General features: G+C 39.2%; 1 protein-coding gene across 1 annotated transcript in view; it reads left to right on the plus strand.

Moving 5' to 3' along the window:
• LOC127028603 (NADH dehydrogenase [ubiquinone] iron-sulfur protein 4, mitochondrial-like) overlaps positions 1–16831 on the plus strand; it is a 55930-nt gene extending 39099 nt beyond the window's left edge. Inside the window, exons 3-5 of the mRNA XM_050914325.1 lie at positions 7097–7257; positions 15274–15347; positions 16631–16831. Coding sequence (XP_050770282.1) covers positions 7097–7257; positions 15274–15347; positions 16631–16734 — 339 coding nt within the window. The 3' untranslated portion in view covers positions 16735–16831. The remainder of the gene's footprint in view (positions 1–7096; positions 7258–15273; positions 15348–16630) is intronic.
• Positions 16832–19180: the final 2349 nt, after the last annotated feature.

Here is a 19180-nt window from a genome sequence, read left to right on the forward strand (position 1 = left end):
TGACGTTGGTTTAATGGTGTGTGGGATGTGTTATGCTGTTATACTTGTAGTATCTCATTCAAGCAGCATGAAATAATATTGGGCATGCAAAATATTGGGAAAGTGGAGTGAGCCTTTGTGCAGTGGGATGACAGGGAAGTTGTCAAGGAGGTTTTGCAACAACAGTGAATACTTAGCCATCGTGGCTGTTAGAGTAATATCTCCTCAGCTGTGAAATACAAACTGTTGAGTAAAGTTTGCTGAAGCTAACAGCACTTTCAAATGTTGGACTGCTTTGGATGCTGACACCTCCTTTGCATAATGGCAGTCAGTAGACTAAAAAGTATTATAATGGACTTATGTTGATTCCAGTAATGTGACAATTTCTGCTTCTGTTAGACCCACTTTTCAGCATATCCTTTTCTCCATATCCAGTTTCTCTTTAGTGTTTTCTGCTAACTGCCTATGTAAAGAAATTTTCTTTAAATAGAAGCTTTCTTGCAATCATTATTGAATCCTGTTTCCTGTTTACAATGTTTGGTTTTCTTTTTTTAAATATGGTTCTTTCACTGCTTTTCTCAACTTTTTTATTAATCGTTCTGCAGGATGGTTAGATGGGAGAACACAGTACAGATAACACGTTGTTCATAGATTACTGTGATAATGCAAAAAGATTGTGAAGCCTGAAAGAAAACTGTATTCTGTGTGATACTGAGCTTCCTAAGGGCAAATATGCTTTTTTCCCCTTATGTCTGTAGCTGTTAGATAAATGTTGTCTGACCATGTTTAGTTCATTCTGCTCCATTTTTCCACTTACAATTTGCATAGTAGATTCTGTTCTCTTACATTTGTTTCAAAAATACCGTATTGAAGTGTAGAAATGTAAATGTTCTCATCCTGACTTACAGTCTAAGCAGCTGAGCACACTAAATAAAAAGCTCCTTTCACAGCAGCTATTTTGTGGGTATTACGCAAGATTTTCTGTGCTTTGATATAACAGCTCCTAAAGAAAGTGTATTGCAACATGAATTTATAGCAAAACTTTATGCACTTAGTCTGGTAAAACACGTTGAGGGTGGGGAAGAGAGCAAGCTGTTGTAAACTCCTATAAAGTACAGAAAACTTCTACTTTCCCTCCTTTCTAACAAGTGTAAACTATTGAGGTTAAGTAGGTGGGGCAACTGGAAGTAGTTACTAAGGCCAGTGGCATTTTTGTGGTTTAATAAAGGCAGAAGCTAATTATTCAGTTTTTATTTAAGTGAAATGATGCCAAAAAGGAGGTTCCTGCAGAGCAGCTGCACTCCTTCAGTGTTACCCTAATTTACCACAGACACAACTGTCACAAACAGAACTTTTAAACTTGATATATAGCCACGAAAGTAAGGAGCCCTTTGTCTGGAGTGCATGCAGAAGAACTCCTTTATACAAATCAACCGGCAGATGAGGGACAATGATGAAAATTTGATTCTTTGAAGTCATAATGGTCATTGAAATGTGTGAAATTCTGGTATTGAAAAGAGAGTGGCTAGCAAGACTCTAAATCCTGGGTGGTTGCTGGAAGCTTGCTGGGAGGTTTTTCTGTGTTTTGACATCAACTTCCCATTGCTTGTTCCCTGTTTCCTTTATTAAAAAAAAAAAAAGGAGGGAGTGCTAAACAGTAGATAGTTGATAGCGGTTATGTACAGTTTTTGTCTATGCATGGAAAGAAATGTCATAGGAGAAACATGACACCTTTTTGCACACCTGACCCATTATTCAAAACCACTTGTTTTCAGAGATATTTTCAATCGTTTTGTCTCTTTCCCTTGAATTATAGAGTTCCATTTCTTGTCTCCTTTGGAATTTGTGCTATTAGTGGGGTACTTAAAAGAAGGAAATTGTCGTTTCCTTTAAGTCATCTTCATGCCAAATCCCGCTTTCATTGGCACTGCATCTGTGAACCAGTTTTTCTCCCTGCTGTATAGCACGTCTATCATTTCTTATTACTCTTTCCAGAACAACTTTACCAGGCTTTCCGCTATGACAAGTGCTCTTAAATAGCGTAAGTTATAATAAAGACAAAAACTCCTCTTGATTTTTAAGCAATTTGATGTGATTTCTGCTGTTTAAAAAAAGTGAGTGTTGTTTTGTCCCTCTCAGCTTATTCCAGGAAGAGCCAAAATGCCTCAAAATTAATATTTAAATTTTTTTGAATTATAAAAAAAATTCAGATGTTACTATTAAAAAAACCCCTCTATATATATTAAGAAAAACAGAGTGGCGGAATGCATCTTTTAGGTGATAGCCTGTGTTTGTTAAAAATGTGAAGCAGAGTTGTTAATTTTTAGTAAAGCAAATCAATACAGTTCAAATCTCAAGTCTTTTACATTGTCACCTTATTGTTTAGAATTTTGAATGCCAAACACCTCACTAATATTTTAATATGCTAATATAGCAAAATTCAGTAAGGAACACTTAAAAAAAAAGATAGTAATGTGAAACTAGCTGTCAAAAACATCTTTGTTTTGGAAAGTTGGTTCACAGGTAGTTTCAATGAGAACTTGAACTCAGAACAAAGCACTGAAGACACAGTAGAGAGTTCAACCCAGTGCAGCATAGTTCTTTTCAAGTATTATATTGTTTTAATGGCATCTTGGAGCGGGAGCTTTAGCCCATTGAAATGGCGCTTAAAGAACAGGTTCTTCTGTCACTAGCTGGAGCTGTGTGGATGAAATGATCACAATAGAGTGTTGTAATGCATTTTAAAAGTGTGAGAAATCAGTTAGTCTAGACTGAGTGCACCTACAGGGAATAGGAATTTTAGAGCTTCTGTGCTCTTTAGGTGTCAAGTATGTGATAGATGCCAAGCCTTTTAATTCCATATCTTTGGCAACAACTCAGCTATGCTACAGTACCTTACACGTCTACAGCAAGCAAAACCAGTGATTTTATGTCAGGACAACTTGGGCTTCAGAAACCAGAAACTCATTGTCCTAACAACTGTCTGTTTAATTGCCAGCTTTAAAATGGGGAAGATATCAATAAACAATTGCTAGATTCCCAGAAGTCATGGAAACTTTAGCTATAATGAATCAAAATATGAAGAGCTAGCAACACCATGTAGATATTTTAGTATCAGAAAGTAGGCAGGTTTTAGTTTTCACCTTGAAAAGATTTTTATGGTATGGATCCTATAATATTAGTGAGATAACTTTGATTTGGAGCCGAGTGCCCAAAAAACATGGCTTGAAGGGACTTATGGTTTGTCTGGCTTTTTGGTTTTATTTTCATCCAGATGAACAAGTCTAGACATTTCTTTACTATGGTTACCTCATAAATATATCATTTGCTGGTTTTTAATAATCTTTTTAGATTGTCTTCTGTATGCACTAATGTAGTATTTTTATGGTTCTCTGGTGTGGAGGCTTCAAAAGAGGAAATTGAATATGTCCATAATGTTATTTAACATAGTATCTTATTTTAATCCCAGATAATTCTGGAACAATTAAAAAACCTCTAAATCTGAAGCATAAAATTCATAATGGACATATGAGTTGCTGCGAATAATAAAAAAATATTTTTTCCTCATTATTTTGAGCTATTTTGAAGCTTGCATGTTTGGAGGTATTTGATGTTGATAAACCCAGAATCTTTGCATGTAGCAGGACCCAGATTATTTCAGAGGAGAAAAAGAAATTTTTGGTGAATATTCTTACATTTTCTCAATAGACATGTTTGTTAAATACAGAAATAAAGGATAATATAGTAGCCCATTCCTATAAACAGGCAAGCTGAAACATTGAAGCCCCACCAAACTTTTACTGCAGGTAAAAAACCCCTTTTTGTTAAACAAAGCAGTTTGCCAATTCAAATAAGAAAACTTTAAGCTATTTCTTTCTAAAACCGTGGTTTAAGCTTCAGCAGTCAGAAATGCCAGTCTGTCAGGAGGTGTTTTACATATGTGTTACGCTACCAGTTACTGGAATGTTGCTTCTTTTTCATATCATTGCTAGACTCATATTAAAAATAAACATTAGTTGGTCCTAATGAAAGCATTTATAGTGGAATTGTTAAGATATTTTGACAGTTTTCTTTTGGTAGTCTGAGCAGAAATTTTAGAAGTTGGAAAATTAGTGTGCGTGTTTGCCCTGTGCTGTCCCAATTGCAAATACAAGTCAAACGCTTTAAGCTTGCTCCCTGGTGCAGTTTTGAGGGATTGATCTCCCAAAGTTTATTTTCTGAAGTAAAACAAAAAATGAGACTTGCCTCATTACAAAAGATGATCTGGTGACAGCACCAAGAGCTTTTAAGTTTGCCACAAAACAAAATCCTATAAAGTTAGTAGCTACAGACATATAAAGCCACAGTGTTTTATTTAAACTTGTTTGCCTTTTCATTCAAGTCATGCCACTACTGGCGAGATGAGTTCAATATGTCCGAAGTTCTGCTGTACTTTTTTGGACTTTTACTAGTTTACTATTTTGTTCCTGAAGAGAAGAGAGGAGGGAGGGAGACCAAGGAGCTCCCACTGGCCTTTTAAGTATGTAAGGAACAGGAGTAGTGTAGCATCCTTAGAGAAGGATTTGATGTTTGATTTCACTCTCTTTACTGTACTAGGGTGAACTGACAGGTTAATTTTATGTAATTACTGTTTAGTTTTTAGAGAGAAAGTTCAATTTAATTATATCAGATGCTGCTGAGAGTAATTTTTCATAGCAATTCTTGTGAGGTTTTTCCCTATCTTATTCCTTCTTCAAGTCAGCTAATATTTTTAGGCTGTTTTTGTGATCCTTCAATTTTTATCTTTGTTGGGTTTATTTGTTGAGGGCTCACAAGCCAAGCCTTAGTAGAGGAGGATATCCTACTACTGACTATATAAAATGTTATAAGCCTTTTTTTTTTTTTTTTTCAGGTTGGAATCTCCTGAATCCTTATGTCCTTCACAAAAATACCTAAGAATACCAATATCAAATGGTCCTCTCTTGATCTTCAACATCAACAGAAGAATTGACTCTCAAAAGCTAATATTCATAGCTTGAAACACTCCTGGCCTTATAATTTAAAGGCGAGGGGGTCAATTTTATGTAATAACTAAGGGTTAGAGAAATGAGAGCTGAATTCTAGTACCTGCTCTGCAGTCTCAAATAATCAATCGATTATTGTGGGAAAGATAACCTTCTGCCTCTTCCTTTATGCTAAGCATAGCTTCTTGAGTCAGTGTGGATGTTGGTGCCTCTTAATTATATGCAGACTTAAGCCCAATTGAAAACACTTACACTGCGGCACATAGTTGGCTGGCTAGGATTTTGGTGAATAGTCCTGTTCATGTGAAGTTTAGGCTCCTAATGGTAATGTAAAATTTCAGGATTTGTTGATGTTTCAGTCTGTGCTCTAATATTTTCTTTAAGAGAGAAAGAAGAGCTTATGATACATTTCCACAGCTGCTTTAGCTGGTGTAAGTTGGAGCAGTCCTGACTTTGCAGCTATGGTCAGAGGATGGGAGGGAGTGTCCTGTCCCTCCTCTGGCACTAGCAGTTGTGTAGCTGGGAGATGAGCAGGTTCAGGTAATTGATCCATGCAAAATCTAATTCAGCCAGGGGAAGCAGGATGATAGCAGCCCCAATGTGAATCAATTTCAGTTTTATAAAACTGGACTCATAAAAAACATTTTTTTCTTTTATTGTAATTTAAAAATTAAAAATCAAGCATGAAATTGTATAAAAAGCGTAAGCACTATTATTTTACAAGCCTTTTACGTGAACCCTTTTTTAACAAGTTCCATTGTATTTTTCATAGGATATCACTGCTTTAACTGGTTGTGCTAGTTTTGGCTGGGATAGAGTTAATTTTCTTTATAGTAGCTAGTATGGGGCTATGTTTTGGATTTGTGCTGGAAACAGTGTTGATAATACAGGGATGTTTTAGTTATTGCTGAGCAGTGTTTATTATAAAAATTGTAAACTTTGATTGAAAGCATATTCCCTTAATCATGCAGCTAAATGAAATATAACTTAACCTTAGAGCTAAAAAGAATTCCATAGCTAAATTTGTAGGTTTGGATGAAATTAATATTAACAACTCAGTTAAATCATCAAACTGCCTGTTTCCAGCAGATCAAGACTTTAGCTTTATTATTTTTCAAGACAGTAGCCATTACTGTACTTCGGGTACCATCTCATGGAGACAATTAACAATTATACTTCTTCCTCTGAGAGGTTTTTTGTGGAGGAAATAATACAGAATGGCACCTTCGCTACCTTCTTCTGTGATGTTTTCTCCCTCGTTACAATAACTTCTCAGTATCTTGAACATCCTTGGGTAGTTAAAATACTTCTATTGGTATTTCTTAGGAATATTGCTTTGGTTTTGTCTAAGGTTAACAAGCAATTTAGGAATATGACCCAGGCTCCACGACAGTATGGTCATGGGTGGCACGGCATGTGGGAGAATATGGGCAGGTATCTAGAGCACTTCTCACCTCCAGTGGAACTTCACTCCCAAACAACTGCAGGATCCTGATGAAGTGATAGAATGTTTGAAAAAAAGATGCTGTGGCTATTCCAAAGAGGCACAACTTACCACACTGTGCTGCGCCCTGGCCAGCATCTACCAAACACTGCTCAATATTATGCAGCACCCTCAAGGAGAAGAGAGGGAAAACATACCAATAGACACTATGGCTAAACCAGACACTATATCAGTCACCCCTATAACTAAAAAGAAACAATGGAAGCAGAAGTCAGCTCGTTTAGTAAGGGATGAAGAAGCTTCTCCTAAGAGGGAGCAGGAGAAAGAATCAGAAGAGGCAGCCTGTTCTGCAGCAGAGCAGTCACAAGAACAGGAGGAGGAAGAGACTGAAATCATAAATGAGACAGAAACCACCCGATCCCTATCCCTAAGTGAGCTGCGAGATATGCGAAAAGATTTTAGCCGTCAACCAGGTGAGCTAATTCTCAGCTGGTTACTCCGATGCTGGGATATTGGGGCCAGTAGTCAGGAATTAGAGGGTAAGGAAGCCCGGCAGCTGGGATCCCTTGCTAAGGATAAGGCCATTGACAAAGGGATTGGAAAAAGGGCAGGAGTCCTCAGTCTTTGGCGGTGACTCCTGTCAAGTGTGAAGGACAGGTATCCCTTCAAGGAAGAACTTGCAAATTCCCAAAGCAAATGGACCACCATTGAGGGAGGTATCCAGTATCTGAGGGAATTAGCCATGTTGGAGGTGATCTATAACAACCTGGATGTCGACCAGGCATCCGAAGACCTGGATCAAATCCAGTGCATGCGGTCCATGTGGCGAAAGTTTGTACGAAATGCACCGACATCATGCACCCACACCCTGGCGATAATGAGCTGGACAGACATGGAGGCCTGTAGTTCCCCTGATCCTCCTTCCATCCCTTCTTGTAGATGGGCATCACATTTGCTAACCTCCAGGCAACTGGGACCTCCCCGGTTAGCCAGGACTGCTGATCAATGATTGAAAGTGGCTTGGTGAGCACTTCCACCAGGTCCCTCAGTACCCTTGGGTGGATCCCATCCAGCCCCATAGACTTGTGTGTGTCTAAGTGGTGTAGCAGGTTGCTAACTATTTCCCCTTGGATTATGGGGGCTTCATTCTGCTCCTTGTCCCTGTCTTCCAGCTCAGGGGGCTGGGTACCCAAAGAACAACTGGTCTTACTATTAAAGACTGAGGCAAAGAAGGCATTAAGTACCTCAGCCTTTTCCTCGTTCTTTGCGAATATGTATCCCCCCGCATCCAATAAAGGATGGAGATTCTCCTTAGCCCTCCTTTTGTTGCTAATGTATTTATAGAAACATTTTTTATTGTCTTTTATGGCAGTAGCCAGATTAATTTCTAGTTGGGCTTTGGCCCTTCTAATTTTCTCCCTGCATAACCTCACGACATCCTTGTAGTCCTCCTGAGTTGCCTGCCCCTTCTTCCAAAGGTCATAAACTCTCTTTTTTTTCCTGAGTTCCAGCCAAAGCTCTTTGTTCAGCCAGGCTGGTCTTCTTCCCCGCCGGCTTGTCTTTCGGCATATAGGGACGGCCTGCTCCTGTGCCTTTAAGATTTCCTTCTTGAAGAATGTCCAGCCTTCCTGGACTCCTTTGCCCTTCAGGACTGCCTCCCAAGGGACTCTGTCAACCAGGCTCCTGAACAGGCCAAAGTCTGCCCTCCTGAAGTCCAAGGTAGCAGTTCTGCTGACCCCCTCCTTACTTCTCCGAGAATCAAAAACTCTATCATTTCATGATCGCTGTGTCCAAGACGGCCTCCAACCATCACATCACCCACAAGTCCTTCTCTGTTCGCAAACAACAGGTCCAGCGGGGCGCCTTCCCTAGTTGGGTCCCTCACCAGCTGTGTCAGGAAGTTATCTTCCACACACTCCAGGAACCTCCTAGACTGTTTCCTCTCCGCTGTATTGTATTTCCAGCAGACATCTGGTAAGTTGAAGTCCCCCATGAGAACAAGGGCTAGCGATTGTGAGACTTCTCCCAGCTGCTTATAGAATATTTCATCTGCCTCTTCATCCTGGTTGGGTGGTCTATAACAGACTCCCACCATGATATCTGCCTTGTTGGCCTTTCCCCTGATTCTTACCCATAAACACTCGACCCTTTCATCACTGTCGTCAAGCTCTAGACAGTCAAAACACTCCCTAACATACAGGGCTACCCCACCGCCTCTCCTTCCTAGCCTATCCCTTCTGAAGAGCTTATAGCCATCCATTGCAGCACTCCAGTTGTGTGAGTCATCCCACCATGTTTCCATGATTGCAACTATATCATAGTTTTCCAGCTGCACAATGGCTTCCAACTCCTCCTGTTTGTTGCCCATGCTGTGTGCATTGGTGTAGATGCTCTTCAGTTGGGCCATTGATCCTGCCACCTTTTTTGGGGGAGAAGCCCTAATTCCTATGTGACCGTTCTCAGGTGCTTCCATGGTTTCTAACACATCGACAACCCTTACATCTTTGCTGCCGCGGGGATCTCCATCCCCTACCTCCACTGAGATGGCTAAGGTGCTGCGCGCCTTAGTACAGAGACATTTCAAATGTGCTCCAGTGTACTCAGCACATCGTGGAGCAGACTGAAGGACCTCGCTAGCACACTGTCCCTCAAACATTGGCATGCTGCCCCCAGGCTGATCTCTAGTGAGCCTGGTTTTATCCCTTTCCCCCTTCAAATCTAGTTTAAAGCTCTTTCAATGATCCCTGCTAACTCTTGCACAAAGATCCTTTTCCCCCTTTGAGACAGGTGTACCTCGTGTGTTGCCAGGAGGCCTGGTGTCACGTAGACCAACCCATGATCAAAAAACCCAAAATTCTGCTGATGACACCAGTCTTGGAGCCAGGTATTGATCATCTGGGTCTTCCTGTTTCTTCCAACATCATTCCCTGCAACTGGAAGGATAGAGGAAAAAAACACTTGTGCTCCTGATCCCTTAACCAGTCATCCCAAAGCCCTGAAGTCTCTTTTGATTGCCCTTGGACTTCTTATTGCAACTTCATCACTGCCTACATGAAAAAGCAATAATGGATAATAATCCGAGGGCCGTACCAGGGTAGGAAGTTTCCTCGTCACATCTTTAACCCAGGCCCCAGGGAGGCAGCAGACTTCCCTAAGAAGTGGGTCAGGTCGGCATATCGGACCTTCTGTTCCCCTCAGAAGAGAGTCTCCTATGACAATGACCTGTCTTTTTCTTCTTAATGGAAGTGGTTTTGATGCAGGGCATAAGCCGACTTAACCTTGGCGACACCTCCAACCTAGATGGACCATCGTCCTTGTCATTGTTTGGTTCCACTTGCAGAGCCTCATACCTATTATACAAGGGCACCTGGGAAGGTGGAGTAGTCACGGAGGAGATGCACCTGCTGCTCCGGGCAGGAACTTGTTGCCATTCCCCCCTATCCCTTAAGTCACCGTGTTCTGCTGGGTGGAGAGAGGATAGGGAATCCTCTGTATCATGTGTCCTGTCTGCCTGACAGGTCTGTCCCAGGGATGGTAGGGTGCGGTTCCAGTAGTCTATCTCCCTCTCAGACTCCCTGATACTCCTCAACCTACTCACCTCCTCCCAGAGCTCTGTCACTAAGTGAAGGAGTTCCTCTACCTGGGCGTACCTCCCACAGGTGTGCTCACTACTGCTGTCCGGTACTAGCATAAGAGCAGGGCACACCCTGCAGCCTGACACCTGGGTAGCAGCATGTTCCCATCGGAGCTCTGTCTGTGAAGCTGCATCAGTCATGGCAGGTGCAGAGTTTAGAGAGGACATGGCCTTCTGCCGGCTAGATACCATTGCTCCCTGATCGAGCCGGCAGGGTTACAGCGCCCTTCCTGTGCAAACTGCTGCACTATGCCCTTGCTGACGCGCCACGCCCTTGCTGATGCGCCACGCCCTGTTCGCGGCACTCCTGGCTGCTAGCGCTCCCTAGGGGTTTCACAAGCTCAATATGAGTGAACAGTGTGCTGCTGCAGCAAAGAAAGCCAACAGGATGCTGGGTTGCATCAACAAGGGCATCAGCAGCAGAGATAAAGAAGTCATTACCCCACTCTACTCAGCGCTTGTCAGGCCACACCTGGAATACTGTGTTCAGTTTTGGTCCCCGCTATGCAAAAAAGATGTGGACAGGCTGGAGAGGGTCCAGAGAAAGGCCACAAAGATGATCAAAGGACTGGGAAGCCTGCCATATGAGGAAAGGCTGAGAGAACTGGGTTTGTTCAGCCTTGAGAAAAGAAGGCTTAGGGGAGACCTTATCACCATGTTCCAGTATTTAAAGGGTGGCTACAAAGAAGATGGAGACTCCCTTTTTACAAGGAGTCACATGGAAAAGATGAGGTGTAATGGGTACAAGTTACTCCTGGGGAGATTCCAATTGGACACAAGAGGAAAATTTTTCACAGTGAGAACAATCAGCCATTGGAATAATCTCCCCAGGGAAGTGGTGAATTCCCCAACATTGGACACTTTTAAGATTCGTCTGGACAGGGTGCTGGGCCATCTTGTCTAGACTGTGCTTTTGCCAAGAAAGGTTGGACCAGATGATCCTTGAGATCCCTTCCAACCTGGTATTCTATGATTCTATGATTCTTTTATAGGTGTGGGGGCTTGGCCACTGTTGCTCCTGGCCCCGTCCAGGTCTTGTCAGCCGCTCTTGCATGAGCTGCGGCCTCCTGGCAGGTCTCTCTGCTCCTCTGAGGTTTCCTCGGTTCAGGAAACCCCCCTGTATGCCGTGCTAGAGTGCTCCGTTGCGGATTGTGCCGGCACTGGAGCTGCTTGCCTCGGCAACTGAGCTCACAAAATCATCTGGAAGAGTTTGAAAAAAAGTGTTAACAACCAGAAATTTCAACTATTACATTTGTGGTGATGTTATTGAATGGCAGCATTAGGGAAAGAAGGTTATTAGTTACCTGAAGCAGTAAATCCTTCTCAGCTCTCAGTTGCATGTTTTAAATTTGGTTAAACATAAAACTTAGCTTCTGGAATTTTTTTAAAGTTTTATAAATATCCTAAAGATCTGAAATGAGGAGCCATAACTATTTTTTTTAAATAAACTATTTAAAATATTACACTGTTTGTTTCAATGTTGCTATTATTAGTAGTAAAAAATCTTAAATGTGCCAAAATCCAGAAAAGTACTAATCTTAGCTAACTATGCTATAATTTGGAGATGTAAGTATAACTTAGATGCAGCTAATTTTTTTTCTTTCTCCTAAATAAATATACTGCTTACATTTTACAGTGTGGTTAGAATTCCTGTAAACTGTGAGGACTATGCCAGCAATTCTCCTGACAATATTGTAATTTTGATTTGAAGCTGTCTTGTTTGAGGCATATTCAGAAAAGTTAATTATTCTACATAAACAAAAATCAACCACTGGGGATTATTTTTCAAACTTCAAAAAGGATACAGTGTGCTTATCGAAAATGTCTGGCTGCAATCATATTAGCACTTATGATCAAAGAACACAAAATTCTGATAAAAAACCCTAAAACCTTAAATATGAAATATTTTGAGGAAGCATTTTTTGAGATTTATTCTAAATCCAGTCATAGAATGATTTTTTTTTTCTTAAATGTATCCTGAAATCTTAGTTCAGAATAACTCTGAAATCAAGTCTTTCTGTTATGTTGGTTTCCCATAAAAAAAATTGAGGAGGCTCACAACCTGTAATATCTTGGTTGTATTGATATTGCAAAGGAATTAGGGAAGCCAAGCTCAACTATCATTAGATGAGAAAAAATATTGAATAGGAATTAAAATATTAATTGTATTAAAACAGCCTGTTAAAATACCTGTTTTAAAGCTTTAAGCCTATATATAACAATGACCTCATCTTAAGCAGGTCCCAGGGTTTTTCACCCTTTCATTTTAAGCATATTTGTTTCAGAGGATAAGACTTCAATGATTTAATACATGTATGGCTTGGACAACTTGACTACTGCAAGTAGCTACTACATTTAGCAAGTAATGACCAGGTTGTTTCACAATAGCCTAAATTACTTAAATGATAGTCTGTTGACCAGCAATACACCTTTCCCTCCTGTCTTGTGTGCCCCCCAAAGTGTCTAGCCACTGAAGTATGGTCTATTTATACCTCCGCACAGATTATAATACTGTAGCAGGTGCCAGTAACACTTGCTTTAGTTCAGGTTGAATTTAACTTTTCTTCTAATCCCCTTTTTGCTTTTCAGATGACTTTAACCTCCCCAGACAAATTATTTTCTGGGTGGGATTTTGCATGATCTCAGCCAAAATAATGGCTTTTAACCTTTCTAACAGTTATAACCATTTGTGCTAAATAAACCACCTAGAAAAATGAGCCATGGTATTAAGGACTTACCTGTATGTTAAATTGTCCTGGAGTGAGTTTATTGTGGGAATTTAAAATGGAATGGCTGTTTTGAATGAATCCATCTCTGCATGCATTTTTATTTTGGGGTAGGGAAAGGGATAATTCCTGTGTAAGCAAGCTCCAGATAAGCCAAAAGTGAGTGCTGTGTTGAGAATTGACACGGCTAGGTCAAGGATTTTGTAAACTAGTTTGTATCTCTGTTTTTTAAGGAATTCTTGCAAGAAATATTAGTGGACATTCTGGTAATTTCAAATTACTGTTCAACACCCTAAGAAGAGTTTCTTCTCTTCAGATTTAATTTCTGCAAAGAACAGTTTTTAGAAGTTTTCCCATTTACTTTTTAATAATGTAATGGGATTAGAGCCCTTTAGGGGCTAGGGATTAGAGCCCTTTTCCTCTGAACTCTTATTTACCTGTAGGTCTTTGCTATATTTCTGTCATTTTACAGTCTCGTTTGCTTTTTTGCTATATTTGTTGTCATCTCTTCTTGGATATAGTTTTTTTCAGTGAAAATTAACCAGTTGTAGTTCTAAATAAAATGGACCCATGGCATTTTTTTTTAATTGGGAGCTTTCGTTACAGGAATGCCTATGGATAGTTCTTGAGTACATCTTTTAATATAAAGCTGTAAGCAAAGAAACACAGGAAATACATGGTTTCCATTGTACAGGATCTCATAAGAGAACAAAATGTGGAATCCCAGTTTGTAGTGACTGATAGACAGCTTAGAGCATAGGAAATCCTGCAGCACTGTTAATAACAACACTATTGGGACATCATCCTGGCCATTCTGAACTCCAGAGTTTGCTCACAGATTATCACAAACTTAAACACATGGATAGCTCATTTATGGAAAGAAATCGAAAAGCTGTATTTAAATTGGATGAAAGATGATCCCACATGAAAACAGAACAAATCATTTCTGCACAAGCCTCGTTTCCAAACTGCCTCTGTCCTGGAAGGTTTTCACCAAACTTGCAGTACTGAACAGGTACCAGTCCCTTACTAGATCTCAGACTTAAACTTCTTTGTTTCCCACTTAGCAGCATTGAGTAGATTTTTCCAACTCCAATGGTGGAAGAGAAGAACAATAAGCAAAAGCTGTCTCAGTGCTGCCATATACTTGAGTCACTTGATTCTCCACTGATCATGCCATGGACTAACTCTTAGTTCCTAATTCTCATTACTACCTTTATAAGATAAATCTTTAAATGTCTTTAAGAGACTCCATCTTAGTACCTTGTGAAAGTGTAATTTCTGCCTTTATCCTGGTTTGTTTGGTTAGGTTTTTTTATTGGGGAATATATTGGATATATAGTGAACTCCATTTTTCCATGTGTACATCAGATAAAATTACATTGCTGTCTTTGCTGGAAGCTAGATTCCCCCTCTTCCCCTCCCCCTCCACCAGTCACAGGCTTTGTCCTTTATTGTAGAGAGTTCAATGGTTGCTTTTTCTCTTCATTTACCCTTCTAGCTTCAAAGAGAGAACAGTTGAGAGGCAGCTCCTTCAATAGTTTGTTGCAATTTGGTCTTGTCTTCCCAGTTGTCTCCCAGGCTCGTGTGCGGTGTTGTCTCAGGGAAGCATTATCTAATCATTGTGCTGCTATAACCAGTATCTTATTTCTCTAAAAGTTTTGTAGATTAATTTTTAGAACCCTACTTTTTTTTCATCCTTTGTCGTTCTTAAATTGAGCTTTTATAGCAACAAATAAGGGAGTTTGGGTTTTTTACTGAGATTTTAATTTGTTTCAAAAAGCTTTTTGCTTATTTGATTCCTTTCAGAAATGCAGTTGAGGAATAGCTGATCATCTAAAACTAACCACTATGTAATTAGTTAGCTAGCAGTTTGAGTTTCTGAGCTTCGTTTTCAGTGGTGGCCTGAGATTTGCTTGCTGTACTGGAATAATTTGTGGAGGTCATGATGTGACCTCAGCCAAAGCTGAACTCTGAGTTTGTTCATGTACTTTTCAGTCTCTGATTAATTCCTGCTCTGTTCACTTTGATATTCTGCTCTTTTCTGTATAAGATTATTCTTCCCCTAGCTGCTCTACAGACTTCTGGCCTCCTTGAATTGTTCAAAATTACCTTAAGCCTCCCAATCTCCCAAAAAGAGAGGGACTACACAGCTTTAAAAATTAAAAAGATTGTTGCAGAGCACTTGTCTAACCACCTGCTGAGATTATAATATATTTGTCTAATAAAAAACTTAAAACATTAAGGAGTTGGGAGAGAAGTTCAACAGACTGAAAGACTGAAACAATACTCTGCACAAAGTAAGTGTTAATCCTGGAAATAATTAAAAATAAAGGGATTTTGAATGGCTGAAATTTAGAAATGCTGCTTGTGAGGTGTTGTACTACAAAAAGTTGTGTAATATAGCATTTGGCTAGCGTTTGAGATACAGTTATAATTATTTTATATTTCAAATATACTTAAAATTTGTCATCTGATTTCTTACAGAGCTGATCCTTTATCCAACATGGTTCTTACTTTCTCTACTAAAGAAGATGCTACTGCCTTTGCTGAAAAAAATGGTATGTATTATACGTATTAGGTATTGTTTACTCAAGCTTATATTTTTAATCAGAACAGTAGGTGAAAATCAGTGCTCTCACAGATGGAAAGAATATGTTTTTAAAACCTCTATTCCAGTATTTCTTATGGAGAATAGTTAACTTGGAAATTAACATTGATTCAGCCTAATAAACATGAAGAAAATGTTTGTGTAACATTTGTGAATACACAAAATTGAGGCACAGTGACATGACAACTTGTGTATCTTATGAAACATGTTTTGATGTGTAGATGTATCTTGAGTGTTTTCTGTGAATATCTTAAATGTAAAAATTCAGATATATGTTAAACCTTTTAGGATTTATCAAGTTTTTGTTTTAAAACTAAGGAAGAAATGTATTATCTTATTAGTATCAGTTAAAACTGCATACTTACCCACTTCTAGCTTCAACTCAAGTATCTCAACTTTGAGTGAAATGTTGCAGCTAAAGAGACCAAACTTTGGAATACCGAGTGCTGCTCTGGCAACTTTCCAGGCACCTGGAGGCTGCAACCAATTTGCATTTTGATTTACATAAACACTAATGTCTCCACCTCCTCTTTTCTGACATTTTTTAGCATTTCTCTTGCTTAACTATCACATAATTTACTTGTCTACTATCACTTCATTCCCTTCTCTTTTACTCCTAATTTTTTGTGTTCTTATAAAAATGTTAAGTATTAAACTCCTTTCCAACGTTGAAGTTTGTTTTTTTTTTTTCTCTTCCTTTCTTTGATCTTCCCACTCTTTTTTTTTTTCTCTAGCTTTCCAAGGTCTCCATTCTCTCCCAACCTTTTTGGATTGATCTTCTGTATACTATTTTTTTCCATGTTACCTTATCTTTATTTTTTTCCTAACTTTTTCATTTCCTCTCCCAGCATACACAGAGCCTTAGTGCTTCTGTGATGCTATGGAGTTGTGGAGCCATGAACTTGCAGGACTGCATATAGCAACGGTCAGTGTTCCCTGTTGAGCTTTTCACTGATGACTGTCAAGTTTTTTGCAGGAGTAATGAAAGTGGAGGTATGCAGTATGGTGAAGTTTCTCAATTGTGAGAACGGACACATGTCACATCTATGGCATTTCAGTATTCTCTGCTGCCAACTACAAAGGAATAAACTAGTGGATGCCTATCTGGAGAAAAAGATATTAAAGTTAAAAGGTTTAAGTTGCATTTGCTCTATATTGTATGCTGAGAATATTTAGAATTTTCTTTGTTTCTTGTCTCTTCCTACCCCCCACCATTTCCCCTGTAACCACCAGGCTGGAGCTATGAGGTTGAAGAGAAGAAGATTCCAAAACCTAAATCCAGGTCTTATGGTGCAAACTTTTCTTGGAACAAAAGAACAAGAGTATCTACAAAATAGGTTGGCATTGGCTGTACGACTGTGAATAAAGTCAGCTGTGCTGTATTTATAGTCCATGTATAATACATCTCTTAATCTCCTAATAAATTTGACCTTTAAACTACAGATGCATTTTGTGATGTCTATTTAAAATGTTTTTGATGTCTCCAATTGAACCTGTTACAAACTTCCCTATATATAGAGGAGATTTGGGGTGTTCATACTTCTAAAAAATTGCTGTACTAGGAATCTATCAAAAGGAATGTTTTAAATCAGCTGCAACTTTAAAGATTATGGTTTATCTTTGATGGTAATTTTATATTCACTTTCTTGTTTAAACTTATCAGCCTTGCATATACAAATTCTCTCAATAGAAGCTGGGTTCTTTCTCTTTATATACAGGAGAAGTTTGTCAATTGAAGAGCAAAGTATGATATACAAAACTTAACATTTGAGTATAACTTAGACTATTCTGTATAAATTTATGTTATATAAGCTCCTTTCTGCCCAAATTAATATTGTCATTATTCCAGAAGCATTCATGACTTGAATAGAAACCACTGTTTTTTGTGTTGAATATGTGGGAGGTTTAGTCCAAAAGATCGAGATTGCAATTGTTTCTCTATGATGCTCTTCAAAAGTGAAACAAAGCCAGTTAAATATTCACAAATTAAGTCAGAAGTGTGTTGAGTGCCTCACACAGCATCAGCATATACTGATTTTATAATTCTATTTTTTTATTGCTAGTTACATGTATATCTGCATTGAGGTTTCCTGTTGCCTAACAATAGATGTGGTGATAGCATCTCAGCCTTAACATTGAATATATAGCCTAAACTCAGTTTGTCTTACATGACATTAAATCATTAATTATAATAATGCACAATATTATGTTTGGAATCCTTGGTCTTGCATATCTATGGCTTTTGATTTATTCACTTTTTCTTTAACTTGTACTTAAATTGAGATATCAACACATGATCAGTGTTGGGGGAAGGGTACATCTTTTTCATATGCAACTAAGAGTTTTATCTCAACTGTCACAAAAGAAACAGTTGAGACAGCTCTCTTCACATAGATCACAAGAATGGTATAAGTGCTATGCACTGAATTCTAGCTAAAAGAAGGCATAAAACTACCTTGTGTTGCCCAGATTTGATTATATTCTTGTTTCAGTTTTGACCAGCTGCCCTATATGCTGGCTAACATTTGTTTAAAGCATTGTTTTTGACCCAGTTTCACTGTAATCAGCCAGTTGGCTGATGTTGCTATTTTCCTATCAATCACAGACAAGAACTGTTATTCCAATTCATCTTCCTATTGAATTTTGAATGCTGCATTGTGCAGTGGAGCCTAAAGTCCTCCAGGCACGCCAAAGTGCACCAAACTGGAATCTTAACAGTCCAGAATCTACTGCATCTCTTTGTATTCCAGCTAAGCTTAATATGCTGATCTTACTAAAGGAGACAGTAATAAGAAAAGCCAGTCAGTTATTTTTTTTATTTCATCTTTTGCAAGTGAAGAGCAGCAAGATCTTATTTTAATGGTCTTAAAGCTTTGTAAGATACCTGCCAACATTAAAATTGAAAAGTGCTTGGGTATTGTCCTGGTTTCGGCTGGGACAGAGTTAACTCTCTTCTTAGTAGCTGGTACAGTGCTGTGTTTTGGATTTAGTGTGGTAATAATGTTGATAACACTCTGATGTTTTAGTTGTTGCTAAGTAGCGCTTATCTTCAGCCAAGGACTTTTCAGTCTCCCATGCTCTGCCAGCAAGCAGGTGTGCAAGAAGCTGGGAGGGAGCATAGCCGGGGCAGCTGACCCGAACTAGCCAAAGGGATATTCCATACCATGGAACGTCATGCCCAGTATATAAACAGGGGGGAGTTGGCCAGGAGGGGCGGATCGTGGCTCTGTCATCGGTCAGTGGGTGGTGAGCAATTGCATTGTGCATCACTGGGTTTTTTTTCCTTCCCCCCCTCCTTTTTTTTTTTATATTCCTTTACATTACTATTATTATTATTATTATAATTATATTTCATTATTATTATTGTTAGTATTATATTTTACTTTAGTTATTAAACTGTTCTTATCTCAACCCACGAGTTCTACCTTCTTTCCCGATTCTCTTCCCCATCCCACCGGGAGCAGGGGGAGGGGGACGGGGAGTGAGGGAGCGGCTGTGTGGTGCTTGGCTGCTGACTGGGGTTAAACCACGACAGGTATCTAATGCAGCAGATGCACAGCTTGATTTTTGAAATTACATAGTCCAGGGAAATGACTGATAAATATTAGGTAGCTATCATTATCTTTGGACATCTAATATATGAAGTTGCTGTATGTTAATCTACACTTCTTGTAACTAGAATCAATTGCACATAGAGCACAGTTTCTTTGTTTTGTTTGTCCAGCTAAGATAATGGAAATATTCAAAGGAGAATTCGTTAAGAAGTCCTATCCCTTCCCTTTC

Source organism: Gymnogyps californianus, unplaced genomic scaffold (assembly GCF_018139145.2).
Source record: "Gymnogyps californianus isolate 813 unplaced genomic scaffold, ASM1813914v2 HiC_scaffold_36, whole genome shotgun sequence".
Lineage (NCBI taxonomy): Eukaryota > Metazoa > Chordata > Aves > Accipitriformes > Cathartidae > Gymnogyps > Gymnogyps californianus.